General features: G+C 40.4%; 1 protein-coding gene across 1 annotated transcript in view; it reads right to left on the bottom strand.

Annotated features, from left to right (window-relative positions):
• cacna1ha (calcium channel, voltage-dependent, T type, alpha 1H subunit a) overlaps window positions 1-25,554 on the bottom strand; it is a 101,309-nt gene that overhangs the window by 40,898 nt on the left and 34,857 nt on the right. Inside the window, exons 3-7 of the mRNA XM_079366074.1 lie at window positions 8,268-8,377; window positions 7,181-7,314; window positions 5,929-6,026; window positions 3,247-3,406; window positions 752-1,076 (exon numbers count right to left, since the gene is read on the bottom strand). Of these exons, the coding sequence (XP_079222200.1) occupies window positions 752-1,076; window positions 3,247-3,406; window positions 5,929-6,026; window positions 7,181-7,314; window positions 8,268-8,377 (827 nt within the window). The remainder of the gene's footprint in view (window positions 1-751; window positions 1,077-3,246; window positions 3,407-5,928; window positions 6,027-7,180; window positions 7,315-8,267; window positions 8,378-25,554) is intronic.

A 25,554-nucleotide genomic window follows, 5' to 3' on the forward strand; every position in this document is an offset into this window, starting at 1 on the left:
CACAAAAAATCTCATCTTGAACTCAAAGTGATGCTTACTTAATCCTCACAAAATAAAAAAAACAGCAGAGTTTAATCTTTAAAGACTTTAACAAACTTGAAAGTGTGCTGTTCCTATAAAGGAGCAGTGTGTCTATTTGATGTGTGTGTGTGTGTGTGTGTGTGTGTGTGTGTGTGTGTGTGTGTATGTGATTAGTGTGTATGTGTGTCTTAGTGCTGTCTGGCACAGTTTGAAAGTAAGACTGTATTTGAAAAAAGTCATGTTGTGAAAGCGTGTTAGACACAGAGACAGATCTATTAGCGGCTCCTGGACAGATGTATTAAAATAGCTGGGTTATATATCACCGAGGCACAGACAATGTTAGAACAAGGACTGAGATAGGGAAAAGCTTGTCAGGGCTCTTCGGGGAGCTGGAATCAGCAGGAGTGAAAGAAAAATACATTTAAACAACCTGTGATGGAGGGAAAATAGCTTTTGGGTCCTGATACATGTCCTCTGATAGCCTGAGTGGACATTTTCTTATCAGATATTTTGATTAAAAATACATTTTTTTGAATTTGAATGAGAGGATTTTGATGAATTCATCAAAATTAAAACAAAATGAAGTTGTTTTTTAGTGATTGATGACAGATTTTTTATTTGCTGGAAAAGCATGCATTTTAACTGGCTTGCTATGTGACCATCAGGTTAGCTGTTTTGTAAAAGCTTAAGTAACGTAGAGTTACTGAAACAGTTACAGTTACTTTCTTACCTGGAAGATGGCGATCCAGGCATAGCCGATATTATCGAAGTTGACGGCTCCCTTGTGCGGGTTGTGCTCCCCAGGACGACACACATTATAGTACAGGTTCCAGTTTATGCAGCCATTATTACCAGCTCCGCCCATTCCTGGGGCTGATCCAATCAGAGCTGAACTTTGGAAGGAAGGGGCCAATGAGCAATCTTCCCCACCCTCGGTGTAGGCTGGCACTTCTTTGCAGCGCAGCATCCCGTTCTCGCGCGGAGCCGAGCAGATGAAAGGGCTGTCTTCACCCTCCTCGGACAAGTAGTAAGGACTCATGGACAAGTTGTACAGTCTGGATGAAAAAATAGAATGGTTATATAATGAGCAATGTAGACATAGAAGTACATTTATATTTGATGTATTCAGTTTGATGAACTTTCTCAAGCTTCTTGTAATAAAACTGGTTTTCAGACTATTTGAAAGAAGGTATTAGTCGTTTTACATCTTTATGATGTGCTTTAAAAGGATTTTTGTTTTTTCAAAATGGAAAAAATGAACTCGCAGCACACAAAGTGTTATTTGTGATGAGAAGCTAATCACAAGTGCATGCTGGGAAGTGAAAGAGAACAATCATGTGTCTGCACTGATGTTCAATGACTGGGATGAATATGGAGGAATAAAAGACACTCTAGCTGACGCTTTAGTGATGTACATCTGAGAGGAAGTCCAACATGAGCACATTTTGTTCATACTGAAGTCCCCTGACTTTATTAGTTATACATTTTAGCTTCAGGACTCAGAGATTTCAGGCTTTTCTGTATTCAAAAAGAAATATCACGTAATACCTCAAGAGCTGACTGAGCAAGGCATTTACGAAGTAGTTTCCATGGTGACAGCTGTTTTCCTACTCCACTATATATGATAGGAGTGCATCCCACAGTTTACCTGCCTATTTATTCCCTCCCTTTCAAAGTCAAGAGCCCTCCACAACAATGAGTGTGGCTCTCTGCAGACTGACATTCACTCTTGAATTGCTAGTCGAGGGACAAGTTTTCCAGCCCGACTACTGATTGATTCCCATTTTGCTACAGACATTTCTGCCCATATTTCCTGCACCGTTTGCCTTTTGTGGCCTTTTTCTTTACACTATCAGGTGTTTGTTTGTCTGACTTCTTCAATGCTTTTACTGCCTGACAATTTATCCTCAGAGAAAAAGATAGATAGATGCAGTATGGTCATGTTCATGTAGCTGCATTTATACTTGGAATAGAGGCATTATAACTCGCATTACATCAGACTTGAGCACAAGTCAGGAAATCTCCAACATGCTGATCATTATATGTGATCAGCCATGTCATGTAGAAAAGGCTGCTTTCTCTGAGACGTCTTAATCTGTCTGGAGAAAGAGCTAATGCGTAAAGCTAAGGCTGCACAAGCTTTAGAGAGGGAAGAAGTTGGGCTTTCATATTGCACTGGAAGTCGGACAACCATTTGTTTCTGTGAGAGAAAACACAGCAGCCTTGGCTATGAAATATTAACCGGCTGCTCTCGTTTCTCTTCTGCGCACATAAAGGCTTCAGCTGTTTTAGCTTTAATACAATTTGTACCATTACATCAAAAAAACGAATGAGTTCAAGGACATGTTTTGCTTCCTGAGGTTGTAGGCTTAGAAGAAATATCCTTTCACTCCCCGTGGCGTATTCAGTGATAGTGCTGATTCCCTGTCTGCTTGCATGCATGTGTGCTTTGTGTTTTTGTCTCTTTGTGAGATAGAGGTTGTTTTCTCTTTGTGCTTTTTCTATCACAACATGATGATAAGATATCTAAAGTTTGGTTTAATTTTTTCATAAGAGGGGGGGGGGCTCACAGTCTGTCAGCTTTTCCATGTTTTATGTTCAGCTTGGCTCGTTGTTTTTCTCCTTTTTAGATCGGCTACAACGATTTTGCCATTTTGTTATTAAAAAATGTGAGGAATGCATGTCTTTTAAGCCATAAGGTTGTATACATCCTGTGGGCAGTTTACGTACTCTAACAAGTAACAACTTACCATTTTTTTGCTACAGGCTATTTTAGTTGTCTGTTTTGCTCTAGCACAAAAGAGAGGAGCGGACAAAGTGAATGATGATGGAGGGAGGGGAAGGATCATGTTTGAGTTAAGTGAGCTGAGAACGTCTGATGAATTCCTGAATGCATGCTTGAGGCACCAAAGCAGGGTGATTGGAAGACTTTTTTCGTGTGGTGGAAATTCAAAGTGGATTGCATTTTCCAAGTCTCCAATTGGAGTTTGGATTTTCCGCTCATCGCTGGTTTGTCTAAGCGCAAGGAAAAAAAACCCCTCAAATCAGTTCCTATTCTCACCAAAGTACTTCTTCCCCTCAAATCTAATGTAGGACTGAGATCGCATATAGATTTGACCAAAGTCTTGAAGGAGCAATTTCCCGAGGGTAATCGCAGCTACTTCAAGAACATTCAAAAAAAGGAAATCCCCATACTCGTCTCTACTCTGAGACCAGATTACTTACGATGTGATGTCCTCTGCAAGGAAGCAGCGGTTGCGCAGTAGACCCGCCCACAGCTGGACTCCCACAATGCCGAAAATGAAGAAGACAAAGAAGCAGAGGAGGAGGACGTTTCCCAGCATGGGCAGGGTGTCCAACAGCAGTGTGACCAAGATGCGCATACCTAAACAGGAGGACACAAAAAAGTACAGATACAATCAGAGGGCGTACTGTCTCACACACACACCGACATGAACAAACACATTTAAGGCTCAGATGCATGGTGGATTGTCAAATTCTGCATGTGGTAGCAGCAAGCAATTTTGTCGCCCTCTGGTCACCGTCCATCCTGACAACCTCTATTGATCTTGTCAGCTTACTGGAAGCCACAACTTTGTCCCTGCAGCCAATAGAATTACAAGTGATGAAAAATACTGAAAGTGACAGTTTGACATTATTTCATCCTCTGGGATTTGACTTCACAGTCTCCCCGTGGCAAATGTTATCTAACCACATGCATTCAGCATCCGTCTCCATTTGTCAGATGTGTTTAGTGTCAGGAGAGTCAGGAGAACTGGTCCCTGAGGTCCCTGCAGTGTGCTCCCCCCCCCTTTCACATATATGACACAGCCTTGTCACGTTGACCCCACCTATAGTATTCAGTGGTGCTAATGACGGTGGCGATGAACGTCAGACTGAAACAGCCTCAAGTCTCGCATCATTTTGAATCATTTGAGATGAAAAGCGTTCAAAGAGTTTAAAAATCCTCGAGTTGGTCTGAAACTTCACTAAGCTTGACACTTTGTGACACTTTCTCCCTACTATACAGGCGAGGCATGTCGTGGTGAGAATTGAGATAATGGCAGATCTTGGACTTACTGGAATCGAATTTAAGAGTTCAAAGAGGTCTGTTCTGACAACGTTGATGAACTGTACAAAACCAAAATAGCACAAATAGCTTTGTGTTGTCTCGTCTGGATCCACCTATGTAGTTCGATCCCTGCACCTGTCACCAGAACTCAAAACAGATGGGAAAAACAAACACCAAAGTCGGGACAAGCGAACAGTCTGAGGGCTGCATGAGCTAGTTGTTGCATCCTGCCAAGATAATGGGGCACAGGGAGTGTGGCTCACTGTATACTGACTGCAGGACAAAAAGAAATGTCCATCTGTCTCTTTCGTATCCATTTATGCAGAAAGACAAACAGAAAAAGTGAGGGAAGGCAGAATTGGTAGAGACAAACAGAAAAAGCAAAGTGGGAGAAAAAGAAATCAGGTGGGGAAAAAAACAAGGTAAGAAGTCGAAACGGATTAAAAAAGAGGAAACGTATAAGTAGGAAACACTGTTTGACAGCATTGGAATATGGCCGTATGCACCGTTCGGTTGATTTGTAGTGTTTCAATAGCATTCTTTACTTTCTCTTACAGACACCTGAATTTGCTTTACTGCGTCCTGACCTGATACCAGCGTATACTATGAACCCTTTTTGCATTGCTTGTCTCGGTCTATGAAAGACTGACTTTTTTTATTATTATTATTGTTTGACAATAACTAAAAAAGAACGAAAATAAAAAAGTAGGAGATTTCAAATTAAGGCATTTGCGTGACTTTTATTGTTAGCGTGAAGCTGCTTTATTGAGTGTCATCACTAGTGTATGCACACTGACCTTCGCTTTTTATCCCCAAGTAATACCCCTCACTGTCATTGCAATTTCCTCTATTTTCATCTCCCTCTAAAGTTTAAACCCCTTCAGGGAGCCACTGAAAACTCAATACTACAAGTGTTACTTCATCATGTCTCATGCTGTTTCTTAGAGCTACCGTTGTCTTAAACAATAAGGTTAGTGTCACATTTTCAGTCCCCTGCAGTGGAAGAACAATACAGCACGTGTGTGTGTGTGTGTGAAAGTGTTGGTGATGATAACTTGAAAAAACAAAACAGACACAGACACACATTTACAATAACAATCAGAGGTCAGAGTTTACGTCGGGCAATCGATGGATCAACCTGTGTCATATGCCAACAGCTAGCTTATTCTGGGAAAATAGGGTAATTGGTAACTCACACACACACTGCTTGCTGTAGCCAGACAGCACACGGGCATCCATTACCATGACAACATAGTTAGTCAGTGTAGTAAAAATACCTCCCACAGTACTCCCATGGGTTTCCAACATTGTAAATCTTGTATAACTAACATAAAGTTGGCTAAATCATTAAAAAGAACAAAAAATTTCACCCTGACTCAAACAGCGAGTATGACAAAAATCTGTAAAAAAAACCCTTTCTGAAACCGGAGAGACTTACAGTAGGCTATTTGTCAAAATAGGCACCAATACCGGCAGCATTAACCTGAAAAACACTCAACAATAGTGCCGTAAAACCACTGTGTGAGGCCGATTAAAGTTAAACTTCAACTCGTGGATCTTCCGACAATTCACCATAAAGGCATGAGAATACAGACAATGAAATATGACATGTTTAATACATAGAGTAAGGCTAATATTACACAGCCCAATATCACAGTAATCTAAGAAAGAACTCATACACCACAGTTCAAAATATGATGTTATACAATTGCCACCAAACGGTGCAAATGATTTAGAGGGAATTTCCCTTCAAGGATCAGCAAAGGATAACTCAAATGTGTATCCGTGATTGCAGACAACTTGGTGCTATTGCTGCGTTTCAAACATGGACTTACTTGGCACTCTGTTGATGGCTCGCAGTGGCCTGAGGACTCTGACTGTACGAATGGCGGACAGACTGGCATTGTGGCCATCCAAAGAGTACTCCATCACCCTGCGGGAACAAGAGGAGGGGAGAAAAAAAAGTTTCTACATCTCGTTTCACATTGCAAATGTTATAAAACTGTGGTTATGGACAAAACCTAGTAAGTGGGGCAAGTTGTTATATTGCTGCATGTTTTGTGAACTTGTTCACATGGATTTAACACAGGTCACTAAAGAAGTAACAAGGAACATTATTGTAATGCTTAATATGGAAGCAACATAGGTAGTGTTTTATTGACATCACAGGAGATAGAATCAGAGGTACAGTCTCTATTTCAGCACCTAAACACAGTAAATGTGACGAGAAGCAGAGAGAGAGAGAGAGAGAGAGAGAGAGAGAGAGAGAGAGAGAGAGAGAGAGAGAGAGAGAGAGAGAGAGAGAGAGAGAGAGAGAGAGAGAGAGAGAGAGAGAGAGATTCAGTTATGGTCTTAGCTCTGTGACTGTGCTGGCTGCATGAGGAGTGGGTGTCGTCATACTGGCTCAGCCGTCAGAGCGTGGGAGTAGATAAAGGCGTTTCTGGCAGCTGATTGGGCCCTGGACCTACAATACACACTGTGACCACAGCCTGCAGTAATGTACGGCATGACATGACTTGTGCACCTATACACTTTAAACTGAAAAGGATCGCCTAATAAAAAACCACGTCATGATTTGAAAACACTGAACTTACGAAAAAAGATTAGATTTACGAACTGTATGTTGTCAGGTTTCTCGTTGTTGTTCCTTTTCTTGATTTCAGTAGGTGTATTTGTAGCAACGAGTTTCTTCGAATTCATAATATTTTACAACGCTATGAAAACTCTCAAGGGTTAAAACTGTGCACAATTTATGGAGTTCAGGCCATGCATATCTTGTGAATTCATTGTTGTTGTTGTTCTCCAGGCAATATATGCCAGTTTTACCTGACACAGCCTACATATTAGATCATTTAGCTGACTAATCTTGCACCTCTCTCCTTTGAAGTATATTTAAATTCCTACTTTCACATGAAGCCTTTATTCCTGCCTACTGCCAACCTTACTGTAGACTGCAGTCTTGCTTGTCAGATTGTTGTTCAAGAAAGTGTTATGTTATTCGTAGCAGACTGCTATTTTCTTGCTGCAGAAGACAGAAAAATGAACCGTTCTTTGTGCAAGAGCAGAGGAAAAAAAAGGCATACAAACCCCGCCATAACAATGACAAAGTCAAGCTGGTTCCACTTGTCCCCAAGGTAACAATTCGGGCCAAAAATTCCCAGGGCCACCATCTTGATAACCATTTCCACAGCGAAGAAAGCAAAGATGCAGTCGTCCAGAACCTGAAGGAACATGATGACAAGAACACGCACAAAGACAGCGTTAGTGTTTAAAAGTGACGACAACAACGACGATTGAAAATTGGCTCATTGTCAACAGAATCAAAGGCCAGGTCCTTGTTTAGTTTTTTTAGCCAGTAGGCTTATTCTAAAGAGGCTGTATTGGAGCCAGTGAAGGTTGCCTGAAAAAAGAAATTCCTGTCTCTATTAGTTAGTTTCATCCCAGCAGGGAATAGCTCTAGCTAAGCACAGCTATGGCTGTGTCTCAATTAATTAGGCATCTACCACAGCAAAGAGAACTTCTCTGTTTGAATATAATGAGCACATCTCAGCCAAGAATCAACATCACTATACAGGACAAGCTCGCATGAAACAAATGAGAACGAAGAAATGAGAAAAGAATGAAAGATGTTTTCAGAACCATTAAAGTAATACGTAGAATGGATTTGCTTTAATTGTTTTTGGATTTCCATTGACCTCGAACAACCTAATGCAGACCTTGTGCAATATTGGTAATCCCAAATATCCATTGGTAAATGCTTCCCTGTTTACATGTAGATAACTGTTGTTTCCATGGTTTTTATCTATTGTTCACATACAGTAACTCAATTTGTGCAGCACTGTATTTGTAAATTTGTCTTGGTCTTGAATGCAGCACACATTTGGCTGCCTCCACAGTAGTGCTCATGAACAAGAACCAATAAAAACTACAACAATCAGCAATCAACATGTAAGCTATCTCAGAGACGTGCATAGTGTTCCACAAACTAAGAGCCATACTGCAGTACAACTCCCATTGCAAAGAATCTGGCACAATTCTTTGGCCATATTTCATTCTGCCTTTATTCAGCCTGGGCTGAGGCAAACTGTGTGAATGCGAGCCACCTGTTTTCATACAGTCAATAACACAAAATGTGCATTGTGCCCAATGATGAGTAGGTGGGAGTTAAACTGACCTGCAGGATGCGACACCACTCCGCCTGGCAGCTGACGTCCTCACAGGGCTGGAACATCCCAAGAGTGACACAGTTCAGCAGGATCACCAGCATGGAGAAGTGCTCGAACCATGTGCAAGTGCAAGTTAAGGCCAAAAACACGATGATCATTTTCAAGCATTAACAACACAAGGAGAAGAACAACATGAAAAATGATTGTATACCTTACACCGTTAATTCTAGGGAGATTAAAGTAAACATTGCAGAGCTCTTTAACTTGTGTCTATTTAAGAGTCACAACATTCCCGATATCAGCATAATTAAGAGCGTCGATGTCTAATTCTGTACCAGTAGGACAGTCTGTTTGGATGATTTTCTCCTGACAAGGACAAAGTAACATTTGTTTAATGGTTTGTTTTGGAGCTTTTTATGCCTTTAATTTAGCGATAGGACACAGGACTGAGAAAAAGCGAGAAAAAGCGAGAAACAGAGAGTGGGGAATGAAGCCTCAAGTTGGACCTGAACACAGGCCGCTCACCTTGAAGACGACAGCCTTCAAATGACATCCTCAGGCCAAAATAAAATAATTGAACAACAATTGCGAGTATTTTTTTTGCTTCCTATGGATTTTTTAAATCTTTTTTGGAATACTTGTGAGCATGTCTGCTTAGGACAGCAAACACTGATCAAAGACCAGATCAATGATGGTTCAAGTGTTAATAAACTCATGAATCCTTTGTGGTAGCTCTTACAACATGAAACATGATGGAACCAGTTCATAAACACAAGTTGATGAATAGAATAAAAATAGAAAGCATATTGCACAACTGTTCCCGAAAAAGAATGATTAATTTATAGTTTATATTACCACACCCTTTACCATGACAAAAACAATTCAAACAGAGTAATCAAGTGTGTGTAACTGAGAGACTGAGAGAGGGAGGCAACTTTCAAATCCTGTTTCCTCTACAGCAAAAAAAAAAAAAAAAAAAAAAAAAAAAGGTTCTGATGACAAGACCTACGTTACTTATGGGTGATCTTTTTTTAACATGGGTTAATACTTGTATTGACACAGAAGTGTTCTATTTATTGCACATTTAACATAACGTTTTGTGGGAAGTAGATGGCCTGCTCTATTTTCCTTGGAAAAAATAAGGTCTCTGCTAATGTGCCAAGCTCCCATTGCCACGGTATGCAGCAGCTGAATGCTGATGTGAACAGAAGCAGCAATACCGTGGGAGGCAGGAAGAACGCAAACCTTGCCGCTTATCCTCTGGAGGCACATTTCAAAAAGAATTAGTGGGAGATATTAAGCATGGCACTGTGGTGCCACTACAACATGGAGAATCTTTAAAAGCAGGGAGATGTGCTGTATGAGTGGTATGTTGAAGGTTTAGTCCAGTTCAGAGGCCATGCTAACACAGTGAGAACAACGTTGTATTAAGTCATTCTGCAGGAGCAACACAAACTGTGCTACAGTCACCATGTTCACATGGCGGCTGTTATCCTGTGACGTCAGAGTCAATTGGGGACACCTAAAAAGTTTAAACAGAAGTTGCTTTGCCTTGAAATGGCCGCACATTTTAAATGTTTTGAATAATAAATAAGATATCCAACAAATATTACAAAATTTTTCTCAACCAAAATGTTAGCTAGCTCAGTCAACCATTTCTATAAATTGACACTTTTACTATACTACTATACGACACATTTATCGTATTGTTAATTTGGGAACCACTTTCAAACTGTAACATTAGCTAGGTAGTGGTTGAATGCTTACACTAGCAGTAGATTCATGAGTATGTATGATTATCTACAATGAAAAATGGTCTTATGTCTACTCTACTTTTTTACAGCAATCTATTGTCTCATCAGTTGTGAAATAAACAAATTAAGATATTGAACATTTGCCTCATTTACAAACTTTATTCACGTTAGCAGACTCTAACAACATTTTAGTTTTCTAGCCTCAAAGCATTTGAAACTTGTGTTTATTTACAACCTCTTGTCTTAATTTCAAGAGAAAAAAAATTTAAATTCCATGGATGACCTTGGGGCAGTCTCTCACTTTGCATCCTTTTAACAGTAACACATGCACACTAATGTCTAGCGACATATGGTCGATTTATTTTCTTCAGAGATCAAAGATTCAGTAATCTACAGAATGAAATGAGAGATTTGAATATTCAGAGCTGTTCTCTCTCTCTCTCTTTCTCCCTCTCTCTCTCCCTCCAGTGTTGCTCTGTGCCTCCCTGCGCTCTGCTCTGTCTAATTCCTCTTTAATCTCCACAGTCAACACCTCCTGAGCCCCCTTCTGTCTCCTGCTCTCCCACACACACACACACACACACACACCACACACACACACATACGTACACACACAGCTGCATGCATGCATGCATAGACAAATACTACGCATTAATGTTCAAGTGAGCCTCAAAGTCAAGCCAGGCAAGAGCTGCAAAAGGAGCTCAGCGTTTTGAGATACTTTGCAGTAATCAGAAAGCAACAAAGATCCTGGTATTTTTCACATTTTTGTTTGCCACCTTTCCAAACACAACACAGTTACACTGAAACGTTCAAATTCATGAGTCCAGTAATGCCTTCCTTATGTAGATGTGCACCTGGTCAAATCTAGTGTAAGTTGAAGCGCTTCAATGTGGCAAAGACTAATCCATGTCTGCTGGAAAATGCTCCTGGTCTCACAAGCTGAAGTTGATTCATGCCTCAGCACAAAGGAAATCAAATGATGTCCGCACTGTGTCACACTGGATATAGTTGGTTTTTCTTTTAGAATTGGATAATCTTTCATATTAACCATAACTGTGACCTGTGATGGCGTGTCAAAGTCAGGAAGCTTGAACGCTTTAATAAGGGTCATACTGAAGGTTGTTAGCTTCGTTTTTTAAGAGTTCCTGACAAACTATTATTATCTTATTACTTCTATGGATGAACAACTCCATTAGTATAGAGGAAATGTAGTTTAATTTCTAGAAAGCAATATATTTTATTACCAATAAGCTACAGCCAGACAACAGCTAGCGTTAGCAGTAAGCAGTTGTTAGTGCACATTAGCGCTTTGCATGCAAGTGGCTGAAAGCTGCTTGGTAAGAATTGAGGCGCAAATTCTCACTGGTGTCAATTTTGTTTTCAGCTAACTTAGATGAACTCAGAATTGTAGCTGTTTTCTATAATTGTTTTAAAAAACAAAACATAATACTTGAGTGCCGACATTAGCTTGCGTATTACTGTAGCTATAGTGTAAAGGGTATGAATTAACAACACTTTTCTTTATGACTACATACACTCAGTGGGACACAACGAATACAGGAGTAAAACAGACAAATATCGACATAAATTTAGGACATTTGGGTTCAACAGAGATCCTAATTCTTTGCATTACTCATTACTGTAGACGTTTATATTTTTTTGCATATTCTTTTGCTACATAGTTGTTCTTTTACTGTATGATTGATCTGCTAATATTGAGGCTTTTTCCCTGAGACAATAAAAAGTAAAAAACCAGAGAAGAGAGAATGAAGGGCGTTCATCTTCATTGCCAACTGATTACAAGTCAGCTCTGTGATGCAACGACTTTTTAAAGGTCTTGTCTTGGAATTGATTTTTTTTTTTTTTACTTTGCCCTGCCTCAGTCTCGGACTGTGTGGACTCATGATTTTAAATCAAGATGGTTTAAGACCACCGCTCAAATGCAGTAACTGTAATTAGAGGGGAAAAGCCTCTTTCTAATAACAAGGTATTCCCAGTTATGGCTGCAAGTAAAGTTTCAGGAGAGTTTTTATATTGCATTGAAAGACGCATATGGGCTCATAAAAAAAGAGAAACAAATAGTGTGATGGTGGCATTAGAACAGCTTGCAAAAACAACAGATATATGGAGCATTAATTACATTCATTTCCCACTGAACAATGAGTACAGAATGACTCAGTGGTTAACTTCAGCTTCTGCTATGCTAATATGAAACAATATAAGCCTTCCAACAAGGTAAACAAAACAATGCAGTATCTGTAATAGCCTGTTAAATTTGCACTACACTCTGTAATAGCAGAGTCTCACACCCAGCATGACTGTGATAACACTTACACACATTCTCCAACCGTACACACACGAACACATGAAGCATTTACAAATACACAGTGCGTGTATACATTCTTGCATTTGTGTTCAATATAACAAAAAGCTTTGTGTGCTGCTCTTTTTTTTTTTATATCAAAATATATTACCACTGAGCTTACCCTCACACACACACACACACACACACACACACACACCTACACACATTGTTTGACACAAGAAGAAGAACCGTCCAGTTGTCTCCAATCACAGCAGCTCATGCAACGGTTTGTGCAAAAGAACCCACTGTGGTTTTGTTAAATCACAACCACATTATCAGCTGTTTTGTCTCTTTTTTTTCTCTTCATACTTATTACCTTTCCTTAATTTTTTTTTCACTTTTCCTCTCTCCAAGAAAAAGGGACTCGAGAGAGCCCCAGCTCATAAAGAGAAATCATTCCTATCTGCTCCACGACTATGCAATCTCTGTTTTGCAATAAACACATTTAACCTGTCCCTTCTGCGTATCGGCTCTCAGGCTGGCTCTCGCAGTTTTCAGCCTCAGAAAGTTTCTGCATGATCACACAAAGACTCAAGTTTGAATTGGGATGGAGGCAGGATATGTCTATGTCTAACTGATGGCATCCACCGATGTTGCGTCGCTCACTCATTTCAAGGTAATTATGGTGTGAGAGATACAGATCAGTTGCAGCGAGTGTGGACAAGGGCACAGCACTTCTGCTCTGATATGGAGACAGATATCTTTGGGGGGAAATGAAGAAAGAACAGCGTCTTATCGTCAACAGTGAGGTACATTATTGAAATGAATCGGGGGTTATTAATGGAGCCGTCAGCGGCTATTAATGAATTGGAAAGGAAAAACATGGGGGGGAAAGTATGCAGAGGAGAAGGTCTACATCTATTGTGAAATCCCAGTTTTACTGACTTTATAGTATGTAAGAAATTGGTAGATCAATACGACCACATTTACAAATTATTCAAGAGGTACAGAAATTAAGGAAACTGTTGAGAATATTAAAGAAACAAGACCCTCTCGTTTTCATAGTTATTTTAAGTTTAGTTATTTTAGTTTTTCATAAATCCATTTTAAAAAGCCTGACTATGAAAACAGAACAGGACCAATAAGCACAACCCCACCAAACATGCACTCTGTTTTACTCCGCACTTTTCCTCCCTCTACCTCCCTTTCCTTTCTCAATTCCTTGACTTTCACCTTCACCCTTCCTCTTTATCTTTTCCCCTCCCTTCCGCCACCATAACTTCTCCACATAATTCACCCGACTATCTCAGCTACTAGCCTTTGACCTCCATCTCTGTATCTCAGCCTCCCTCCTTTGCCATGTACATTTTCAATTCATTTTTCAGCCCCCCCCCTCCAATCCACACTCCCTCCTTCCCCACATCGTTCATGCTCCAGTCCGTCCTTCTTTCATTAGAGGATAGCAAACTCAATCCCATCAGATGTAATAACCTAATCACGCTCTCTGCTCAGGTCGATCAGTGGGGCAGCAGTGTGTTTGAGCGTGAGTGTCTGTGCGCATTTGGAATATAAAACAAGAGTATATGTGTATATCCGTGTTTCCGATTATGATAAGCATTTTAAATTATGTCACCGTGTCCTTTCCTTTTATCAGTACGGTATATCATCTGGTAGAGTACACATTTGCCTGGAGGCGCATTTTACTTTGCAACTACAAAAAAACAACAACAACTCTGGAAGCAGGTGTACGTACAAAGTATTAATGTTTGTTCAGTTGTTTTCATTTGCAGTTATCACAATGGCAATCAAGTCTGCTGCACACTGATAGAAGCGCTTCATTTAGCAGTATACGTAGTATGGGGTGCGAAAAAGAAGAAGAGGTGTAAGTCAACCTTCCTGTAAAAAGTCTACGTGGCATCCTTTCTGTGCAGTTGTCCGTTCGCCAAAGAGAATGGGCAGAAGCGGTTTCCCTAGTTAATAGTTTCGCTGTGGCTCAGTGGTAGAGAGGTTGCGGTGGGGACACAGTAAATTTCTCCATTTAAAGATGAATCAAGAATTATCTTATCTTTTCTAAAACCATCTTACATGTGTTGCAACAGGCATTTCAGTGTAGTTTGAGTTTCTTTATTGGTACTTTTTACTTTTGTAGCCACGTGTTCTTTTTAAAATTATCTTTTGGATCAATGATTTAAAAATATTCAAATTGTCCAGAGGAAGCTGTATGATACCTTAATGTGTTGTGGTATTTTTGTTTCCAGACATGTTCACATACTATCAAAAAGTCAGGGCCTGAGTTTGGCCCCCCCAGTCAACACCCCTGTATGTAGCGTCATGTTTGATGGATTAAAATACCTTGTACAATGTCGTCACCGAGCATAGCTCTGAGGATTTCATTTCTCCTTTAACCAGTCCTCTGCTATGAAGAACACTGATAGGTTTAGAGCTTCTACTGCAAGCACCACCCTGCAGACCAAAGCAGCCGGTATGTCCTCCTTCCTTCATCCCTCCGTTCTCTCTTTAATGAGCTCTGTTCCCCCTCTCCTTTCCTTTCTGTCTAACCTCCATTTGCTCATCTCAAACCTTCGTAATAAATAACCAAATTCCGTTCTCCTTCCCTACACCATGTTTGTCTTCTCCTCCTGTTTTCTCTCATCCCTCTCTCTGCTTCTCCTCCTCTTTCCCCCCCCCCAGTGATCCTCCTCACTCTGTCAACATGGCAATGGGAGTGCTTCCAATGCAGATTCTAAGCAGTGTTTGATTGAGATGATTGTTCATTTATTTTACCATCTGCCACAGAAAAAAAAAACAAAAAAAAAACAAAGACACGCACTCTCTCGAACATTACCTCAAAGACACACAAAAAAAACTCATGCCTCCCACTGTGATCACTACTGTGCAACAGAATGACTGGTTGCAGGCGCATGTGTCGATTGCGTGAGCGTGTTGTGCAAGAGTGTTTGTGTGTGTGAGAACTCCAGATCGGCTCATCTCTTTGAGTCCCCGAAGACGACACGATTCCGAAACAGAATCTCATAAATCAGCCTGTCCCTGAACTCGCTCCTCTCTCCCTCGTCTCCTCGTTCCTGCTTTCATCTCTCCATCCCTCCATCCCTCCTCCTCCGGCACGCACAGGAGGAGGCTGAGGCAGCAGTGACGCAGTTGCACCAGGATTCCCTCCATCCTTCTGTTATTGTCTCTCTGACGCCTGCTCTTTCTCCGGCTCCAGCTTCATCCTTACACGCCTTCTTAAAAATCCACGGAGGTGTCCTTTAATTTCTGTTTGATTTCTGAATCAATTTCTTCCCAAGTAAGTTTAAAAAAAAAAAAAAAAAAAGAATTCTGCAGTGACAAAGACAGATTACATTTTTGGTCAAGTGCAATAAAAACCTACAGTAGGAGCAGTTGTTTCATGTAAACCAAAAATGATGCACCAGAAAAGACACTTGCATCCCAAGGTGAGATCCTGTTCACCATCGCATCCAACCCATCATGTGCAGTTAGGGTGTTTGGGCAGGTGAGTGTGTGTGTGTGTGTTGTGTGTGTTTGTGTATGTGGGTAACTGGGTGTCAAAGACGGGGGAAAAAAAAAGGGAAGAGAGAAAAAGAGAGGGAGAGATACAGAGAGCCCTAAATAGAGCAGCTGCATCTGGTGGGGCCTGGCCTTAAACCTCGCTCTTTCACACACACACACACAATCACACACGATCACACGCCCACACACATAGATACACACACACCTGGGGCAAACATGACTGAAATGGTTCAACCCTTGAGCTCACCTTGAGGATTTGGCTCCTTCACATGTACTATCACAGTACCACACAGACATTGGCAGGTTGATATTACCTCCAGCTTAAAGGATTATTCCGCTAATTTTCTTGTAAACCTGAAAGGCTAAAAGGAAAGCATTTTGTCCAAAAATCAGACCTTTCATCATAATCACATCAAAGAATGGCTCAGTTACGCTCGGCTACATGTAGCAACACCGAGAAAGAGACTAAATGTTTGCAAACGAACACTATGTAACTTGCAACTCACATTACAGGTCGATTGTGTTAAATGATAATATAAAAACTTAAATAAACTGCCCAACAGTAAGACAAGGTAGGAATTAGTTTAATGCTTAAATAGGCATTTGTGACTCATGTCGGTCCCAAATGAGTAACAAAACATGCTGTTTTAATTTCGCATATTGACATATTTCCCTCTTTTTTTGCTTCCCATCAGCTTCTGAGTTGCTGATCAATCAAAAGCTGGCAGACGAAGTAAGATTTGGCAGATTCCCTTTCAGTTATGAAATCATGCAAAGCTGAAACACAGCAGTAGGCTGCTATATTAGTGTGTGACAGAGGAAAGAAGGCTGCCCTGGATGACATCAATGTGACATCATGGGAGTTATTTTGAGAGACTTAAGGAAACTCTTTTGCAGCACAGAAGCTATTCCAACCAGACTCTATCAACCATTGTGCCTTTTACACTTTTTGTAAAGAGTTTTTTTTTTAATTCAATTCAGTGTTAAATTTGTGACCTCTTCATACTCCCATTTTCTTAAGAACCTACTGCTGATCAGTTACTGTGAGTCAATGGATCCCTGCAGGCCTGGCTAAATTATAGTCTTTGTATCTTTATGCGCCGAGACTGTGAGACATAAACATCCTGACTGATTAAAGCGATTAACAGGGCCACTTTATCATACATGCTTTTCTCTCTCCGTCTCTCTGACATAGTTTCGACAGGAATCTGGTTGCTTGGTAACGGACCGCAGTCTGTGGATTCCAGAGAAGCGTCCACAGAGAGAAAGAGAGAGGAGAGTTAAGGACAGAAATATGAAGCGACGTGTGTCTTTGTCTGCGTTTTGGGCCGTCGTGTTTACATTTTTTCCATGATTGTTTCCTCTGTATTTTTTTTTTTTACATTCTTTCTTCCCCTCTGGTCTTCCACCCTCTCTCTCCCCTTCCTCCACCAGTCTCACGCTCCGTATTGCCAAGGGAGAGGTGGAGAAAAAAAAAAACCCGACCACCTCCCTCTCATTTCCCTTCTCTTTTCCTTTTTTGTCTCTCTCATGTCCACGCCTCTGCATGTCAAATGCATATCTACAATACAAGTCATGTAATCCAACTGTAATCCATGACACAGTGTAGGAGCTATTTCCTCTCTCTCTCACACACACACACACACACACACACACACACAAATAAAAGCACTTTATGCCTATCCACAGATGTATTCCTACTTTAATCCTTTTAAATTGTTGTGTTAAACTTCCCAGGGATGATTTATCACAAACACATCAACACTGATTAGACTAAATTGTTCTCATAACAAAGGCCACAAAGGCCGGTCATGTTGTTAATGGATTGAAAATGAGCTCCTGCCACGTTCAGCAGTGTTACAGTTCTCTGGTCAAGTGTTTGATAAAGAGCTTCATTGCTCCTCAGAGGATCACTAGTGCTGACCCCACACTATTTTTTTTTAACTGCTTTCGTGGGTTTAAGAGATCAGTCCTGCTGACTGCTTCAGTGTTTGGTGGGTTTCAGCGGCTAATATGAAGGAGAAACTGAGTCGAGCAAAAGTGATGCAGAGGTGATTCAGGTTAAGACACTAAAACTCAACAACAACAAAAAAACAGTCATTTGGCAGCATGGCGGGAAAAAAAGAAAAGGAAAAATAAATATGAAGTGATGATGATATTTCTGTGTATTAAGTATATCTTTTTACCCTATACATGTGCAGCACATGAGATTTAGGATTTTTGAACTTTGATACCATTCATGTGGAAATCAAACACTAATGGATACCTGCAACAAAAGTATTAATGTGCAGACAAAATCCTTCTCATTGTCTAAATTACACAAATGTGACGGCTTGCAGCAGCAGCTTGTCGAACAGATTCGATTTTATACCACTGAAAAACAATGTATCCTTAAAAGGGGGTATTAAGAATATAAATTTCCAACATTATGACAACCCTAAATGTCACAAATGCAAAATCTGCGTCAGCATGTTTTTCTTACACAATTTATATTTACGCTCCACTTGAAAAAAAAGTGTGTTCAAAGAGGAAGTTTTGTGATTTTCCCTCTGTGACATCACAAAGGGCAGTAACCCCTCCCCTAGGTGGGTGACCAAGACTGATTAAGTACTACAACACGAGCTACATCCCTCATGTACACAGACTGAGGTACGCCATCTCACATGGAATGAAAAAAATCAATGAAAAAAACCTGTGAGATGACAAGGAGAAAAAATGAATATGACACAGAGAGTTTGCTGATATGTTGGTACATGTGCTTCACTGCATCAATGACAAGCTAAGTGAGCATTCTTCATACCAGCCCCGTTACAAATACAAAACTAAAAAGGTCAAAGCCCATTGGTTGTATTTCTCTCTCCCACCAGATGGCCATATGCCCTGCACTGCGTGGCAACATATGGACAACTGGACACAAACCAAGGCATGAGCTGTTTTAACACACACACCCACAAACGCCCCCCCTACACACACACATACACATAGACTCATATATATGTAAAGGAAAACATTTAACATACATACTTTTTTTTCAGGGTTCTAAAGACCAATGCACAAAGATGGAGCCATAAGCTAATTCAAACATGCATACACACACTTCCACCACGCACCATGTGTCCAAGCTCCACAACCTGCACAAACACACCTTTACACAACATCCAAAAAGTACTGACAACCTGTGCGTGAAATATGTATAAATCCTGCATCTGTATGTGCGTACATCCTGTACATAAACCTGTGACTAACAGGGTGTGTGTGTGTGTGTGTGTGTGTGTGTGTGTGTGTGCGTCCATGCATGCAGTATGAGTGTGTAGCCACGTGTGAGCGGTGGATCTTGGCAGCTGTCTCTATGAGCTCACCTGATTTACAAGCAGGCTTCAGCCTCTAATGGCCGAGCACATTACCTTCACTGCTTACTGTTATATAAGCCCGTCCTTCAGATTATCTTTTTTTTCAAGTCTATGATTTATTAAAGTTGAAGCTCAACACTGTGGAACATTAAACAGCAAAACCAATAAGCATCATCGACATGTTTGGGATTCAGCCAGTCCTTGACCATGAGGGCCAATGTGTTGCTCAAGGCCACCGTTACTTTTAGTGGGAAGACATTTCCCATGTTATACCCTTCACAGATTCCTTATGGTGGTAAAATATAGGGTCAATGGACATTATTGTACCATAAAACTTTAATCAATAGCCAGAGCCAGAGTGTTTATTTACTTTCAATGTTAAAGTTCATCTTAATTTGTTGAAGTGTCTTGCTGCTTTTTTCCCCTCATTTTTGATTCACACACTTATCAGCACTAAATGCAAAATGGTCCTCTAATGGAAGTCTGCCTTTATTTGTCCAAATCTGCAGCAGGCTTGTAAAAGTGTCTTTTATTTTGATGCAAATGAAGCTTTTTCGGGAGTAAAAACAACCCTCCAAGAGAGTCTTATTCACTGTTTATTAGAGAAATCCCAGTGCAGAAAAACACATGTTCTCATGTGGGTTTCCAAGATAGTGTTTCTATTTTCACATTTGTTTAAAAAAAGAAAGACTATATTTGAAAGACGATAAAACAGTCTTGAAGAGCCATAAGAAACCAGAAGGGGCAGGAGACTCACTTTACTTTAACAAGCAGCCAGAGATTTAACAATAAAATCCTCAGCTGCCTGTCAAAGTGATTACTCTACAAATCAGTCCTGCCACTGTGGACTGATTGCAGATTCAGTGCATGTTGTAGAGGATGACGTCAGAGCTTCAAATTACCCGAAAAGAAAAGTGATTTTACAGTCTGGTCTTCAAAATGTCTGAAGAATGGGAACACTTATTTAATATTAAGAGGTAGAGCTTCGAGGTATGGCTACAGAAAATGCACGGTCACCCTTTCTCTTTAGCCTCGACTGAGGAACAGCCAGGAGGCAGCTGGTTCTGATGACCTGAGAGGTCTGGGTAGGGAGAAAGTGGCATAGTCAGGTAAAGCCTCATAAACAAAAACGTGTGTCCTAAATACTGCTGGAATGAAATACTAGCATCTCCTTAAATCTAACTGCTCAGTTAACCAAGCACTGTTGTGATGCGTGTCAAACCAGCAGGTCACTTTCAATGACATTAGAGGGTGCTGATGTTTTTATTAGGGCCCGACCGATAATGAGGTCTTGGGAGCCGATACCGATATATCGGCAGATCTTTCTTCGATTTATGTTCGATCGATAGATAGTTACATATATACATATTTATTGTGTTGACCCTTCAAATGCAGTTATCAAACACTGATAAGGAAGACAAGATGGTCACTCAATTGGAAAGAAACTGCACATGTACGTGCATCACCGCTTGACACTCTGGAGGGTGATAATGCTTGTTGTAATCTATAGATGACCAACATTTTGAACTGCTGGTTTAAAATAACATTAACATATTGGAGCTCAAATTAGCCGATACAATAGTCAAATCATATGCTAATATCGGCCGACATTATTGGCTGGCTGATTAATCGGTCTGGTTCTAATTTTTCGTTGCCTGACAACATTTTCACAGGAGTCTAGCAGACATTCAGTAGGACTTCGAACATCTGCAGTCATGACTCATGCATTCAAAACAGTGTCATCACATAAACAAGGACACCTCCTGAATTTTGCACAAACATTTACAAAAAGGATCGCATGGTGTTGACACACGAATCCAATTCCGAGCACTTATTTGTAGGAAAAAAATAATATTTTTTAAAAGAAATAAAGCAAAAGGAAATGGCTCAAAGGTAATGACTACGTAACACAGAAGACCACAATCAAGCTCTGAAGTTATACTTAAAGATAAGACTGCCAAATAGTCAATGTTACTTTCCCTGTACTGCAGATGAGTCATAAAGGAAAATAACCCCTGAGTGTGTCATCGCCGTTAAACAATATGCAAACACTGAAACAATATTGGTGACTGTGTTTGTGTTAGTTGGCTATAGAAGAGGTAAGTCCTTACGCTTCATGGAGTCTCTCTCTTTATCGAAAAGCACAGCAAAAGAATAACTCAGGGCTACCCAAAGAGTCTTTTGTCTGCGAAACGTTTCTGTCAGCTTTTGTTTTGTTCTTTATTTGGGAACAGAGAGGATCCCTCCAGCAGTTTTGGAGACCCAAATGCAGACGAAGACAAGAAAAGAAGAATTGAAGGTGGATGTGGACTGGATAGAAACACTGTCAGGGAAACAGGAATGAAATGTCAAAAGTCAACTGAAGAAAGGAAGAAGAATAGTGCATCCAAGGGCTGCCACACTCACTCACTGTCTCACACACACACACACACACACACACACACACACACACACACACACACACACACACACACACACACACACACACACACACACACACACACACACACACACACACACACACACACACACACACACACACACACTGTCCATGGTTTGGCGTGTTCTGATACATTTTCCACTCATTTCCTCCAAGCAGGAAAAAAAACTCCTCTTCACTGCACAGCAAATCATGCACGTATGTAAACAAACAAAACACCCGGACATATTGGCGAATGTGTCATCTCTTGCTTTCTTACGTTTAAAGTGTAAATCTTTGACACTTAAATGCTACAGCACACTTATTTCGTTTCTAAACCTTCTCTATTACCAAGTTCCAGACAGAGAGCGGGAGAAAGACAGAGCCGAGGACTGCAACGAGACACACAAAATGGAGATCAGAGAAGGCGAAGGGCGAAAATCGAGAGAAAGGGTAATTGAATTTGTTTCCATATTTTCAGGTTGGGTTACCATAGAAACCATTTCCTTTTTGAATATCCTTCAGCACACAAACACAGACTGTTTCTTGTTTTGTTTTTTTCCCCAGCACTGCTCAAGGTTTAGCTCCCCAGATCTGAGGGGGGCTGTTGATCACAGTCTACAGGGAGCGGAGAAGAAACTGGAGCGCGCATCTTGTCCTGTAATTGTTATTTATTAGGTGCAATTAATGCAATTTAAATAACGACTGTGCTTCAGCTTCCCCCCTTTGACTCCACTTCGCACTGATTGTGATCGGCAACGGCCTCTCCTCTGAGAGCCGTGGTCTTAAGTTAATGATAAGTATGATTACTGGGAATACATTTACTTATAGTACTTAACACTTTTACTTGGTCATGTTTTCCAATGAGCTTTTGCTTGATCAAAGCAACAAAACAAGAGTGACAAAGAAAAGGAAGCAGCACTGTAATCATGGTGTTGGGTCTGATATTCCCCTAAAACAATTATATCAACATATGTGTAATATTGCTCTTTTGGGATTGAATTGGATGTGATTATTACTGTATTGAGTGACGTGTGATAATGATTTTGCTGCAGGCTGGTTTCAAGCTTTAGTTTGCAGTCTGTAAGTAGAAGATCATATCTAGACACAGACAACTGGTGTCTGTACTGGTTTCACTGGTAATAAGTATTTTTTTATATAGGACTGGAGTATCCCGGGTTAAGGGCCTTGATCATATTTGGAAAATGATCGAGTTTACATGCACACAGAGAAACCTACGTATACATGCTAAACACTCGTATCCTGGATTGTGATTACTATTTTAAAACCTGTGAAAAATAAACCACTTTGGCTTACTGCATGATGTTTTCTTGAACTTTTAGTCATTATTCTTTTATTGCTCCAGAAGTTAGCATTCGAGTTGCTGCTAACATGTTTGTTATGCTAATACGTCACTTGGCTGAAGCTCCGGCTGGGCAGGTAATCGGCAGCGGTCAGAAGCTGAGGTAAGGGATATTTCAAATCAAATAGGTAAAACTTTTTACTGACACACCATGTTGCTTTTAATGCCATTATAGGAACTTTATCCAGAAGTTTTATTTGGCGCATTCAATGAAAGCTGCTGCTGCAGTTCTTGAGTGCATTTTAAAACCAACCAGGACAGCAGAAAAAAAAAGCAAAGTCATGCCTCTGATTTGCTACTGTAAAAAATTAATGGAGCTCAAGTTTAAAAACGATTCAGCCTGAGCATCGAGGCAACGTTTTACAAAGGTCAGGGTTAGTCAATGATTTCATATCACATCTTCGATAAAGAAAAGCTCATAACAATCAGTAAACAATAGTAAAACATGATTTACTGTAACCGTAGTTACAGCTGAAAACAAAGGTGCACCTGCATGGCAGGTATCACACATCGCCATAGTGACCACTTCCTTCTGTCATGGTCGAGTCTCATAGAAAGAACATGGTTAAATATTAACTTGTGAAAACACCATACACAGACGACATTTAGAGATGGTGTACTGTAACTGTAAGTTAACGTTTAAGGTCATGTTAAGAATTAACATTTTAAATAAATCTTTTTATACACGTCAACATGATCTCAAAAATCACACTAGAACAGAATACATGTCTGTTAGACATGCACTGCATTTTTCTTTAATGGTCTTATTACAAACTGAAGCACTTTTGAGATCTTGCTTTACATGTAAAGTGAGTTATATTAAATAAAATATATAATTATTATTATGAAAAATGACCATCAAACAGAGGCTCCTTAGGGTAGAAGAATGAACTGAAAAACAAAAAGATAGAACATAAAAAGTGGAGTTTTTTTTCTTTGCTTTTTTCTATTAACTTATGTATAATATATACTTCCCTCTAGAAACAGCATACATATTGCTGTATATTGTATATTGTCACAACCCAGGCTCAGTGAGCTGGACAAACGGAGACCACACTGTTTTTAATGTTACCACGTTACCCTAAAGAATATGCACTCTGTGGTGGTGATAGCAATCGTGAATATGTGTGGTGTTGTGGAAGTAAAACAAAAGTAAGTTTTGACAAGAGAGCGATATAAAGACTAAGAAGCCAGCTTAAATACCCAGGTCATCAAATTAAGTTAGATTATCCCCATTCTCCCTGAAGGCGACCTGAGTGGGCTAAAATGGGAAGGAAAAGTGACACTGTCAGGGGTCGTCTCAATATCCAATAGCAACGTTGCGTTTGCTTTGCTGAAGTACGACGGGAGGTAGCAAGCCTTTTTCATCCATCATACCACTTGACTTTAACCGAATTACTCGTTAATCCATTTAATCCTAAAACACAGCACAGGCGTTCTCTGTTACATCAGTAAATACAGAAACTAACAATGATGTAAAAGCAATATTTTGTTATGAAAAAATAATTTTTAGACAAAGTGTTGAAGCGAAATGTAGTATTTTCCTTTCCTGGTTCTTCTGTTAGTCTACTCACACTTCTCTCCTTCCACACTTTGAATCCTATTTCCATCTCCTCGCCCCAGGACTCCCTCCGTCCTGCGTTCATTCACTCATCAACATCGACATCAGAGCGAAAGGCGCTAGGTATGGTGTTTTCCTCCCGCGGGAGACGAGTGCAGTGACGCTTTAGTACGGCAAATTTAAAGTGACAATACATTCATTACTTATGCCCACATTCTTCCTTCCTCTCACTCCTACACATCATCATGGCACACATACACAGAGACGAGCTCTCCTCTCCCTGAGGTGCATGCAGTGCACAGGCTCGCTCATCAAGGGCAGCAGGGAAATGTGGACCATTATACCGTGTCTCCAAATCACTTTAGAGCAATCCTCCACGCACTCGAGTGCCGATGCATACAATCTCTCTAACGGACAAACGCGCAGGCTTTTAACACTGTAACAAATGGACAATCAGACACAGATTGGTCACCAAATGTTATTTTCTTGCTCTAGTTTCTGTGAGTGAGGAGCTAAACAAAATCAGCCTGTATGGCACCATCTTCAGCCATCATGTCTTCAGACTTAAAGTGTAGTTCAGCTTTCATCTCATACAGTTGGAATAGGGTGGCTCTGATACAGATGTATCAATTTGAACTAAAATGCAGCATCGGGAATAATCAGTATTCTTCATTTAACTCTGTATTGTGCAAACACAGATTCTCATTTCGCTTAAGTGCTGCTTTGTAACAAAGACGGAACTTCTGCCCCACATGTCTCTGGCTCTCAGCGAATGTAAAGGCCATCCTTGTACTTCCATAAATATAAGTTTCCTGTATCTACAAAGAAGAAAGATTGACGATGTGGCGGGTAAATGTCACTGATTTCGTAGCCGATTGCGTCTCAAGTTGGGGTTCCCATAGAAACAGAGGTTGTAAGTACAGTGCAGCCTCGCTATCTGTCTTAAAGAGTCATACCATAATACTCCAAAGTGGTGTGGGTGGACCAGCAACAACTGCAGGAGTTTTTT

The sequence above is a fragment of the Symphodus melops genome (assembly GCF_947650265.1).
Source record: "Symphodus melops genome assembly, chromosome: 17".
NCBI lineage: Eukaryota > Metazoa > Chordata > Actinopteri > Labriformes > Labridae > Symphodus > Symphodus melops.